Source organism: Pelophylax lessonae (genome assembly GCF_965119305.1).
Source record: "Pelophylax lessonae genome assembly, chromosome: 2".
In the NCBI taxonomy this organism is placed as follows: Eukaryota; Metazoa; Chordata; class Amphibia; order Anura; family Ranidae; genus Pelophylax; species Pelophylax lessonae.
Window position 1 is genome coordinate 552,167,342 of NC_138769.1, and position 13,476 is coordinate 552,180,817.

Below are 13,476 nucleotides of genomic sequence, written 5' to 3' on the forward strand. Positions count from 1 at the left end.
CAAAGGGGTACAAGAAGTGCCTTGGCTGCTGAGGAAGTAGCTATTATTCTAAGGTGGGCAGAACGTTTCATTCCTGCCCTCTCTGCTGTGCACATTCCAGGGGTGGAAAATTGGCAGGCGGATTACCTCAGTCGACAGGCGTTGGACCAGAGGGAATGGTCACATCATCCGGAGGTGTTTCATTAGCTGTGTCCAATGGGGTGCTCCCAAGGGGGATCTGTTGGCCTTTTGTCTCAACAGAAATGTACAGAGGTTTCTGGCATGGTCTCGGGATCCTTAGCCGACGCCACAGAGGCCTTAGTGGCTCCTTGGAGTCGGTATCATCTGAGTCACGCCTTTCTTCCGCTCAAACTTCTGCCGAGACTCCTGCGCAGGATTGAGGCAGAAGGGATTCCGGTCATTTTAGTGGCTCCAGACTGGCCTTGCTGGTCTTGGTATGCCCATCTGCTACGACTGGTCGCCGATGCTCCTTGGGGACTTCCTCTCAGGGAAGATCTGCTGGCCCAAGGGCCAATCTCCCATTCTGCTTTACAGTCGCTGGCTTTTAATGGCTTGGCTGTTAAAAGTCAGGTGCTGAAGGATAGAGGTTTGTTTAAATTGGTGATTGCTACACTCTTTAAGGATAGAAAATCTACCTCTAGGAAGATTTACCATTGCACTTGGCAGACATACATTGTGTGGTGTGAGTCTGTTGGGGTTCACCCTCTCTCCTTTTTGGTGGATTGGATATTGGCTTTCCTCCAACGGGGGGGGGGGGGGGGTTGAGCAGCGCCTGGCCTTAAATACCACCAAGGGCCAGGTTTCGGCCTTGGCGATTCTCTTTCAACATCCATTGGCCACACATTCCTTGGTGCGTACCTTTATCCAGGGAGTTTGACAGTTGGCTCCTCCAGTGCGGTCTTCATTGCCGCTGTGGGATCTCAATTTGGTATTGTCAGTTCTCCAGAAGCCTCCTTTTGAAAATATTCGGGAGGTTCTTGGAAGATGCTTACGTTGTCCTAGAAGGTGCCTGTTTCGTGGCTATTATTTCTGCGTGCAGGGTTCGGAGCTGGCAGCGCTATCTTATCATTCACCTTACCTGGTGGTTCACAGGGATAAGGTGGTTCTTCGTCCATGTCCGTCGTTCCTTCCAAAGGTCGTCTCTGATTTTCATTTGAATGAAGACATTGTGTTGCCTTCCCTCTGTCCCAGGCCTCAGCATTCTAAGAAAATTTAACCTAAAATACAGGTGCGCTGCTCTGGGTAAAATAAATGAATCTGAGTTGCAGCCCCCACCAAGTGCAAGCCCTCATAGACCTTGCCAAATCTGATAAATGAGAATCATGGAAAGTAGTGCGCTACTCAATCATCTCCTGTTGTGTACAAATAAAATCTATGTAATTATAATTAAATGTAGTGGAGGTTATGAATGCAACAACAATTACACAGTGACAAATTAAAATACTGTGAGGGGTGACAATATGAAATTAAAAATATGTATAAACATAATGAGATAAAATAAAATAAAATGATAAAAAAATCCAAACAACCTAATGGAAAGTGAATAAAGTCTATAATCCAAAATAGTGCAATAAGTGAACTTCAGACAATGACTGTGCAAACTTGTGCAAACTTATTAAATAGAAACGATGGGTGCGCATCCAATCCTTTCACCAGAGATACCGCAGGCAACCCTGTGTGTAATGGCCGCTCACCTCCAGCACTCCAAAAGTGTGCAGGTAGTATGACTGGGGATCTTCCTAATGCTCTTTTATCCTCCTATGGGCTCCTTTGGGCTGCATCAGTGTATGTTGTCTCCATAAAATATAGATGACAGAGAGTGCTTCATAGTTTAGTAAATTTGTACATTTATTTGGCAAACATAAACAAAGATAATGCACACACATTTGGTCTGTATAAAACAGGTGGTATACAACAGCTAGCTTCAAACGACGACACACCAGATGTAAGGCTGACTTCTCTTTCGAGCTAAGGATGATCAGCTGGGGGTGACGTCACTGGCTCCTCCTATTGTAACGCTCCTGCTTTTTTATTGTAAGCTGGATTTGCAGCTGCAGAATCTCCACTCAGTAGTCATGTAGAGATGTGTTGGAATACCAGATCCAACTCTCCAGACTCATCACTGTGGGCCTGTCTGCTTCAGCATACAGATATACACACACTCAATAAGATGTTCCTGGAGTGATAGGATGTATATGATAGTATGGAGGTGATGTGCTGAAGGGACAGGTGTGAGCAGTGACAGTAATGGTAAGCACTTGATAGTAATGTTCAGGAGAGTAGTAGATGGTAATAGGTAGAATGCAGATAGGTTAGTAATCATGTATGGTAACAGGTGGTAAGGACAGCAGATGACATATACAGGATAGACTAACCCAGTGCAAGGATAGATGGTAGTAGACTCAAGAGCTAGCAATCTATGTAACAGTGCAGATGGTAGAATTAGTATGCATAGATAGTAACAGTCCTTAATGTGCAGTAGATGATAGTGTAAGTTAGTTATGGAGGATTCCCCTGTGGGGTACTTATCACTAGTAAGGTTTAGTAAGTAGAGGGGTCCAGTAGTGAGGGAGTGATCCGGTAGCGAGATACGGGATCAGTAGCGAGGTTCCGGTCTGTTCCAGGTAAAGGCAAATAGCTGGAGGTTCCGACAGCAAGACAAGGCTTGTAAGCATGTAGGCACACATTGAACGAACAACGTGAGAGAGAACGCCGGCGATTGAAATAGCCGCTCAGCGGCGCTCAGCGATGAAGTCATCCGTCTTAAAGGTGTATGCGTTCCACCTAACTAGAAAGGTGGGACGCAATGTTGAAAGGAAAATGGTAAATAAGGGTACCAAAGGCACCAGAATCTTACAGTACCCCCCCTTTAAGGTCGGCTCCGGAAGGCCTATAGCACTGGTTTCTCCGGGTATTTCGAGTGAAACCTTCGTATAAGCCTAGGTGCGTGAACATCGGAGGTATCTAACCAGGTGTCGTCTTGGGGTCCATAGTTCTTCCATCTTATGAGATATTGGAGTCTTCCTCTGTGGATACGAGAATCCAGAATCTCCTTAATCTCATATTCTTCTCCGCCTTCAACTTGTACTGGAGGTGGAGGCAAGATGGTAGGCCTTATTCCTTGGTTAGGAACATGTGGCTTCAGTAGCGACACATGAAAGATGGGATGTATTTTGAGATCTGCCGGTAAGGTGAGTTGCACTGCAGCTTTTCCAATGAGTTTCTTAATGGGGAAGGGTCCCAGAAATAAAGGTCCAAGCTTTTTGCTAGGGATCTTTAATTTTAAATTTTTTGTCGATAGCCAAACGAGGTCCCCAATAGCATATTGCGGAGAAGGTCTTCTACGAAGGTCGTAGTACCTTTTTTGTTGACTATGAGCGTGTGTGATGGTGGTATTAAGTAAACCCAGAGAGTCTTTTATTTGGGTAAGATAATCCGAGGCTACTGGGTTACTTGATGGTAGGATGCGTGGTGGAAGAAGTGTGGGATGAAACCCATAGTTCAAGTAGAACAGACTTTGCTTAGTAGTACTGTGGGTTGCGTTGTTATAAGCAAATTCCGCCAGAGGGAGGAGATCCACCCAATCATCCTGTGGGTATGATGTGTAGCAACGCAGATATTGTTCTATACACTGGTTGACTCTTTCAGTCTGTCCGTTGGTCTGAGGGTGGTAAGGAGAAGTGAGCTTTCGCTCAATCCGTAGTATTTGACATAGAGCTTGCCAAAATTTGGAGATGAACTGTGAACCACGGTCGGATAAAAGAGTCTTTGGAATTCCATGTAACTTGAACACATGTTTCATTAGTAGTTCCGCTGTTTGTTTAGATGAAGGTAGTCTACGAATAGCAATGAAATGTGCCATCTTTGTCAGATGGTCCACTGACACTAGAATGGTATTAAATCCTTTAGAAGGTGGTAGTTCTACTATAAAGTCTAAGGACACAACTTCCCAGGGGACCTGGGGTATTGGTAGACTGCAGAGTAGACCAGATGGTTTTGTAGTGTCAATTTTGGACCTTGCACAGATGTCACATGAAGAAACAAATTTTTGTACAGACGTCTTCATATCAGGCCACCAAAACTGCCTGGTAAGCAAATTAAGGGTTTTCGTCATACCCATATGTCCTGCCATGGGCACATCATGTGATAATTCCAAGATCTTGGTGCGCATAGTAGGGGGTATGTAGAGTTTGTCGTTGTAATAGAGGAAGCCTTCTGCATCAGTACTTAGTTGTGGTGGAGGTGAATCCAATCCTATACTGTGCAAAATCTCTTCCTTCAGGGAACGAACAACACCAATAATACGTTCATAGGGTATTATAGGAATAGAAGGGATTTCGGCGCAGTTATCTTCGGTTAATCGTGATAGCGCATCCGCTTTTTTATTTTTGTCTGCAGGCGTGTAGGTCACTAGGAAGTTGAATCTTAGGAAGAATAATGACCATCGTACCTGCCGGTGGGAAAGAGTTTTGTTAGTCTGGAGGTATTGAAGGTTTTTATGATCTGTATATATGAGTATTGGTAATTGGGTACCTTCAAGTAGATGTCGCCAATTCTCCAGTGCCAGTTTTATGGCAAGCAACTCCTTTTCACCCACTGGGTAATTCACCTCTGGGCTGCTTAGTGATTTTGAGAAGAAAGCAACTGGGTGGAGTGGTGAAGTATTTGTTGGTCGTTGGGAGAGAACTGCTCCTACTGCCATATTTGACGCATCTACCTCCAGAATATATTGGAGGGATGGGTCTGGATGGCGTAGTATGGGAGCAGAAGTAAAGCTTGATTTTAACAAGCGGAAAGCTCCATTTGCTTCTTCTGACCATTTGAATGGTTTCTTTATACTTGTAAATTGTGTGAGAGGTCTCACAATAGCAGAGAAGTTCTTGATGAACTTCCTATAGAAGTTTGAAAATCCAAGGAATCGCTGTAATGCCTTACGAGTTGTTGGTATAGGCCAGTCCAGAATACAGGATATCTTGCTCATATCCATCTTGATTCCGGTTTTGGATATGATGTATCCTAGGAATAATATTTCTTCTTTATGAAATAGGCATTTTTTTAATTTCACGTATAGATTGTGTGCGAGTAATCTGGATAACACAAGTCTTACATGTTTTATATGTTCAGACAGAGATCGAGAATAGATAAGTATATCGTCCAGATATACCACAACACAGACATCAAGTAAGTCTCTAAAGATGTCGTTTATGAACCTTTGAAAAGCTGCGGGAGCATTACACAACCCGAATGGCATCACAAGATATTCGAATAATCCGTATCTGGTTCTGAATGCTGTTTTCCACTCATCTCCGTCACAGATTCGGATTAGGTTGTATGCCCCTTTTTGGTCCAATTTAGAGAAGTAAGTAGCCCCACGCACTTGTTCAATGAGTTCAGGGATGAGCGGTAAAGGATAGCGATCCTTTATTGTAATGGTATTTAATTGCCTATAATCGATAATAGTCCTAAGACTTAAATCCTTATTGCGGACAAAGAAAAGTCCTGCAGCTGTGGAAGAAGTAGAGGGTCTGATGAACCCTTTTGTCAAATTCTCATCCAAGTATTCCTTGAGATGAGAGAGTTCATCCTGTGAAAGAGGATAAACATGACCGAAAGGCAATTTGCTGTTAGGGAGTAGATCGATAGTGCAATCATAATCCCTATGGGGAGGCAACACTTGAGCATTTTTCTCAAGGAATACTTCGGACAGATCCTGATAGCATAGTGGTGCAATCTCGTCTGACACCACAGACAGGATCTTTCCATAAGATGGGAGGTTACACGTAATCTCACAATAGTGAGAAGGGAAAGTTAAAGTCCGTCTTTTCCAATCTATGATTGGTTGATGTGTGTGTAACCAGGGGAGTCCCAAAATAATGGGAAAATGGGGTGAAGATAGTATATCAAAGGAGGTGGTCTCCATATGAGACTCGTTAGCAGTGACAAGGAGTGCTTGTGTCTGATTGGTGATTGGACCAGAAGATAGCGGGATACCTTTAATGAAACTAACAGAAACAGGTTTAGGTTTTGAAATAATAGGTATTTTATTTAAGGTAACAAAACGTGTATCGATATAGTTCCCACAAGATCCTGTGTCGATCATAGCCTTGGTGGTAATCCTAGTCTGGTCCCACTGTAATGTTAAATGAACAAAGAGATAGGGTTTAGAAAAGGAAGTCGTTAATCCCCCTAGCAAGACATGTGAACACTCACCCTCTTTTTGGCGGACAAGGGGACAGACGCTTATCGAATGATCCGGGGATGCGCAGTAGATGCAGAGATTACTGGATCTTCTCCTGGCTCGTTCAGTAGTTGATAAAGGTGGGCGTATGGTTCCTACCTCCATAGGAGTAGGGTCAACGGCCGAAATCCGAGAAGGACTAGACAATGGCATTCCCATTTTCTCAGCCTTTCTTTCTCGCAGTCGCCTGTCAATGTTGATACTGAGTTGTATTAAGGCATCCAAAGTGCCAGGTAAATCCGCTCGGGCGAGCTCGTCTTTAACGGCTTCTGACAACCCGAGTCTGAACTGAGTTCGCAGAGATGTATCATTCCACCCTGAATCAAGGGTCCATCTTTTGAACTCTGCTACAAAGTCTTCTACAGGTCTCCTTCCTTGTTTTAAAGCCCTCAATTGGATATCAGCAGTACTCTGCCTATTGGGGTCATCATATAAACTAGCGAGTTCCGCTAGGAATAAAGGATAGGAGTTGAGAAGCTGATCATTTTTCTCAAAGAGAGAGTCTGCCCAGGCCCGTGGATCCCCCGTTAAGTATGAAATGATGGTACAGACTTTAATTTGATCAGTAGGGTAAGTACGAGGTTTTAGCAAAAAAAGCAATTGACATGCGTTTTTGAATTCACAAAATTTTTTCCGATCACCTGTAAACACTAGAGGAGGGTTTATTTTGGGTTCAGGGGGCTGAGCAGCAGTAAGCTGGGAAAGACGGGTTACCTGCTGTCTCAGAGTCTGATTGTCTTCTTTTACTTCAGTAAGAGCAAGTATTAATGCATTTACTTGTTGTGTTAATTGTGTCACTTGAGTGGGTAATTCTGCTGAATCCATTTTTTTATGGTTCGTTCAATCTGTAACGCTCCTGCGTTTTTATTGTAAGCTGGATTTGCAGCTGCAGAATCTCCAATCAGTAGTCATGTAGAGATGTGTTGGAATACCAGATCCAACTCTCCAGACTCATCACTGTGGGCCTGTCTGCTTCAGCATACAGATATACACACACTCAATAAGATGTTCCTGGAGTGATAGGATGTATATGATAGTATGGAGGTGATGTGCTGAAGGGACAGGTGTGAGCAGTGACAGTAATGGTAAGCACTTGATAGTAATGTTCAGGAGAGTAGTGGATGGTAATAGGTAGAATGCAGATAGGTTAGTAATCATGTATGGTAACAGGTGGTAAGGACAGCAGATGACATATACAGGATAGACTAACCCAGTGCAAGGATAGATGGTAGTAGACTCAAGAGCTAGCAATCTATGTAACAGTGCAGATGGTAGAATTAGTATGCATAGATAGTAACAGTCCTTAATGTGCAGTAGATGATAGTGTAAGTTAGTTATGGAGGATTCCCCTGTGGGGTACTTATCACTAGTAAGGTTTAGTAAGTAGAGGGGTCCAGTAGTGAGGGAGTGATCCGGTAGCGAGATACGGGATCAGTAGCGAGGTTCCGGTCTGTTCCAGGTAAAGGCAAATAGCTGGAGGTTCCGACAGCAAGACAAGGCTTGTAAGCATGTAGGCACACATTGAACGAACAACGTGAGAGAGAATGCCGGCGATTGAAATAGCCGCTCAGCGGCGCTCAGCGATGACGTCATCCGTCTTAAAGGTGTATGCGTTCCACCTAACTAGAAAAGTGGGACGCAATGTTGAAAGGAAAATGGTAAATAAGGGTACCAAAGGTACCAGAATCTTACACCTATGCGTTGCGTCACAGGTCACGTGACTTCTTCAGGGATCATAGACTGCATTCACTTTCCTTTTGATTGTTTGGGTTTTTTATTAGTTCATTATATATTTATCTCATTATGTGTATACATATTTTTTTAATTTCATATTGTCACCCAGCACAGTATTTTAATTTGTCACAGTGTTTTATATGCAATTGTTGTTGTATTCATAAGAAAATTGGATTGCATTCCCTGAATGAGGTTCGGGCAATCAGGGTGTACCTGGCAGCTACGGAGTCTTTTAGGAAGTCAGTCTCACTATTTGTCATCACGGATGGACCTCGAAAAGGGATGGCTGCTTCTGCTGCGATCATTTCCAGATGGATCAGACAGACAGTGATTCAGGCTTATTCTATTAAGGGTCAGGTTCCTCCTTTCTCTGTTAAGGTGCACTCTACTGGGGTGCTTAGTGCCTCCTGGGCCTTCCATTATCAGGCGTCAGTGATGCAGGTTTGCAAGGTGGCCACCTGGTCGTCTGTGCACACGTTCACAAAGTTTTATAAGGAGGATGTGTTGGCATCTGAGGATACTTCCTTTGGCCGCAAAGTTTTGCAGGCTGCTGTTAATAGGACTTGGTCCTCTTTGAGGGTGTTTTTAATTTTTTTCAGTTGAGCTCTAGTTGTTTTATGGTTGAGCTCCATGTTACCTGGTTGGCTATGTTTAGCCTTAGGAAGCATTTTTTCTTGCTATTCCCACCGCTCATGTTTGACACTGCTTTGGGACGTCCCACGTAGTCAAGAAGATAAGGAGCTGTGTCCGTCAATGAACGAAAAAGAAAATGGGATTTTTGACTTACCGTAAAATCCATTTCTCTGATGTTCATTGACGGACACAGCACCCACCCCTCTATGGAGTTTTTTTTTTTTTTGTTTTGTTTTTTTTTTTCTGACACTGCTTGTAACAAAAATTAGTACCTATAGCAGAGAGTGGGAGTATACCCCCTTTGACTGCCCCATAGACATAGTCAAGTTATTTTCTGCCTAGTGTCCTATTCCTGTAGGTAGCAGTATAACCCACGTAGTCAAGAAGACGAGGAGCTGTGTCCATCAATAAACTTGAGAGAAATTGATTTTACGGTAAGTCAAAAATCCCATTTTTCACACACTGTGGTAACAGGGGCAATACCACAGAAGATTAATGTGAACACAGACTTAAACGCTATTGTCTTGGACCTCCTGCTAACACATTCATGGAAGACATAAATGTCTTCCATCTCAGACCTATACTATACGGGGCTGCTCCTGGTGCAGATCCCCAATGTGCCAGAGTTCTGATTGTGTTCTGCCACCTTTTCACTAAGCACCACCCCTTTTGTTAATAGGAATGACTGTTCATGATAGAGACTATTTTACAGAATGTACATTTGTAAGATACCTTCTAGAGAAACTTTTTGCTTTAAGTAAAAAAAATTTATTATTATGTTCTATCATAATCTTATTAGCAAAATTACTATTGGTATCAAAAGTTTTAGATAGTAAGAATTGTCTATACGGACCCTAGGAACCAGCCAAGTCCTTATTCTGATTTCCTAATCTGCATTAGAGTAATTAAATAAAGGTGAATTTTGGCTCCTGTAAACAATACCAACACAAGTGCTTTTAATTCATAAAGTGCAGTGTCTGGAATATGTTTTTTTACATAAATATTGGTCTCTTTATAAGTGGATAATTGCTTCATTCAGATCATGTACAGCAGTATGACTAAAATGTATGTTTAATTTACAGTTTTGATAAAACAAGAGGAAGAAGCTGGGTGAGTGATGGATCATTATTAAATAATGGCAATGACCTGAATTTTTGAAAAATTGCTTTCATGAAGTCGGTTATCTTCTTATTTACAAAGTAATAGTATTTTTAGTCGAAGTTCCTTAACCACTTCTGGACCTGAAAGTTTTAGCCCCTTAATGACCAGGCCATTTTTTGTGATACTGCACTGCGTTACTTTAACTGACAATTGTGCCGTCGTGTGACGCTGTACCCAAAAAAAAATGAAGTCCTTTTTTTCGCAAAATTGAGCTTTCTTTTGGTAGTATTTGATCACTTCTGTGGTGTTTATTTTTTGCGCTATAAACAAAAAAACAGCAACAATTTTGAAAAAAAAAAATATATATATCTTTTTACTTTCTGCCATAACACACAGGCAATAAAAAAATATTTTTTTTCATCATTTTAGGCCAATATGTATTCTGCTACATATTTTTGGTAAAAAAAAAATCCCAGTAAGTGTATATTGATTGGTTTTCGCAAAAGTTATTATGTCTAAAAACTAGGGGATAGATTTTTGGCATTTTTATTTATTTCTTTTTTTACTAGTAATGTCGGCGATCAGCGAGTTTTTAGCAGGACTTTCGACATTGCGGCAGGCACTTAATTGACACTTTTGCACTGTTACTGTACTAATGACACTGGCAGGGAAGGGGTTAACACCAGGGGCGATCAAAGGGTTAAGTGTGTCCCTAGGGTATGTTTTCTAACTGTATGGGGAATGGACTGACTAGATGAACACAGAGACCCACGTTTCTAAATAGGCGGAACAAAAGATCACTGTGTTAATCTCTGACAGAACGGCAGTCTGCCTTGTTTACATAGGCAGACCGCCGTTCTGTCTCTCTGGGGAATGATCGCGGGTGGCCAGCGGACATCGCATCCACCGGATCCACTGATTGGCTCCCACTCAGGCTAATCAGCATGCGTGCCCCTGGCGGCGTGCACGTGCCCCCACTGGCTATTGCACAAAAATACGTACAAGTGTGTTGTTTCGAGCAATAGAGCTGACTTGCCACAGTATATGTACTGCTGGCTGTCAGCATGTGGTTAAAGTGGTTCTAAATACAGAAGGTTTTTTCCATAAACGCATTCCCCTTATAATTACTTGAATGCCATCGCGATCCAGCAATGTGCATGAGAGCAGTGGCTCTCCTGGGTCTCACTCTTCTCATTGGCACACACTGCTGTGGTAAATCACAGCCAATGAGCCAATGAGGAGAGGGCGGGCTGAGTTGCGCTGCGCTCTGTGTGTGAATGGACAATGTGTATTCACAGGAGCACGGCCTGTAAACTAGTCTGCTTGAGTTCCCCTCATTGCAAGAGGCTTGATATTGGGGGACACTAGGAAAGTGGTAGGAGCAAGGACTGCCGGCAGGGGACCCAAAAAAAAAAAGATCAGGGCTACTGCACAAAGCAGGTAAGTATTTTAAAGAAACAAAATGGCAACCTTTAGACTCACTTTAAGGGCTGGTTCATACTTTACTGGAGAGCTGTTTTTTTCTGCATAAAAAAAATGCACCTCTCCACAAGAGCCACAGAAAACAATGGTTTTCTGTCTGTCTGCCCCGTTCACACTTCCTCCCAGCTGTAAGCTGCTGGGCAGAGCTGTGCAGAACAATCCAACAAGGCTGCATTTTTCCATACCACTTTTCAGGTCTCTGTGTGCTCTGCATGTTTATGTGCGGTCACTCTACTCAGCTGAGCGCCATAAAAATGAATGGAATGTCACTTTATCACCAGTGCGTTGATCTGCATTTTACAGCCGCAGAAGGTCATCTACAAAACAATAATTTCCAGTGTGTCCTATTCACACAACAGATGTCAAAATGTATGTCAACGGATGTCAGCACATGTTAAAATGCGACTAAGATGGATGGAAATGTACATGCATTTTCTATACATTTTAGCGCAAGTCAGTGGGAGTTGGCTCTTACTAAAACTAGTGCACTAATGCAGCTGTGCATAGAAACCAATCAGTTTCCAGGTTTTAGGCTATGCTTACACTGATCCGACACGAAAGTAGTAAGACTTCTGATCCGACTTTACCCTGCTACTTCGTGTCCGACTTCCATGCGACTTCAGTGAACAGGATCCGATTTTGATCTTACTTTTAGATGAATGCCACTTGTCCTTTGACCAATCAAAACAATTGCTTTGCTTCTGGTATAAAGGAAACCTCACGCCGAATTTATGTTTTAAAAAACATGGCCCTCCTGATCCATACCAGGCCCTTCGAGTCTCGTATGGACCTTGAGGGGGAATCCCACGCATTTTTATTTTTTCAATTTTGGTGTGGGTTTCCACCCCAAGACCATACCAGAAGAAATTGGTGAAGGGAGAAGACATCACTAGAGGGAGAACACAGCGGGGGGAAAGACTGGAGGAAAAAGACAGCAGTGTAAAAGACCGGAGGAAGAAGACAGCACCGGAGGAAGAAGACACCTTGGAGCTACGACGGGGGATATTCTTCAATTAATAAAGGACTTGTCAAAAAACCATCTCTTTGCTTTTTTTAACACTACACCTTTATTCACATAGGGAGAGGACTAGGATCTGGGTGCTCTATCTTTAAAGGGGACTTCCAGATTCCGATATGCCCCCCTGCCCGCAGACCCCCACAACCACCGCCCAGGGTTGTCGGGAAGAGCCGTTTGTCCCCATGTGCTTTGGGATGGGGGGCACAGAGTCCCCCTGCCCCAAAGCACCCCACCATGTTGAGGGCTTGTGAGCTGGTGTGCTCCAGGAAGGGGGGGGGGGGACCAGTTAAGACAGGTCACGTAGGAAACCATTGATTTTGACATGTCATGTGACTTGTGCTTTGGAAGTCAGGGCACATGTCTGATCAGTGTGAACTGGCCCTTATTGTCAAAGCCTAATTAATAAGCTGAAGTTAAATGCTGATTTGTTACTATGCACAGCCACACCGGATTCTTTGCTCACCGGTTTTAGTAAATCTTCCCCTTTGTGACAAAAAAAAGGGGAAACAGCGCCCTCCCACCTTCTGCCGGCAGCTGCGATCACTACCCTCAGGGAAAAGCTGAACCTTTTTCTCTTCTGTGGTTAGGGTGAACCTACCCTTAGGCAGGTGTTTGTTTTCCATCATTAGTCTTTATTACCAAGGATATCAAAAGAGGGCCTATGACACACATTTTCAACATCTGCAAACCCCCCCCCCCCCCCAACCACCAAGTCTGAAAGAATGTACTGAACAAAGGAGTCTGAATCATGTTTCTGCTTCAATCAGGCATGGCTTTGCGCAGTGCCAACTTTAATGTGTCAATATACTTTCAGCCAACACTCTCCCATACTTTCCATTTGAATCTTCCAATCTACGAATGTGCCTGCACTCACAGCCTGTTTATGCACGCAAGGGCATTTAAGATTGTCTGGTAGTTATCTGAAGGGTGATACTGATCATTTTTGAGCTTCAGAAGAAATCATGATTGTACAGCAAAATTTTCCAGCATCCTGGAAAATATTTGTTGCATCAATCTGTTTGGTAAGTTGTGGAGAAGATCACATCCCAGCACACCTTCAGTGCAAGAAAATGCTAACCCATCTCTTGTTTTATCACTCTTGCTGAGACTTCCTCATATCTATTTTCTGCCTTAGTCTGTTCCTATGCTAAGCCTTCACATGCTTATTCACCAAGGATAGTTAATTTAAAAACAGAAAATACACTAAATCCTATTTCACTGACCTTATTACACAAAATTGGTGGTTTGACTTATTGCACTTTATGCATAA

General features: G+C 43.0%; 1 protein-coding gene across 7 annotated transcripts in view; it reads left to right on the forward strand.

Annotated features, from left to right (window-relative positions):
- Nucleotides 1-13,476, forward strand: part of PRPF40B (pre-mRNA processing factor 40 homolog B) — a 206,580-nt gene that overhangs the window by 73,683 nt on the left and 119,421 nt on the right. For all 7 annotated transcript variants that reach the window (XM_082244918.1, XM_082244921.1, XM_082244919.1 and 4 more), the window contains one exon: nucleotides 9,688-9,715. In XM_082244918.1, the coding sequence (XP_082101044.1) occupies nucleotides 9,688-9,715 (28 nt within the window). The remainder of the gene's footprint in view (nucleotides 1-9,687; nucleotides 9,716-13,476) is intronic.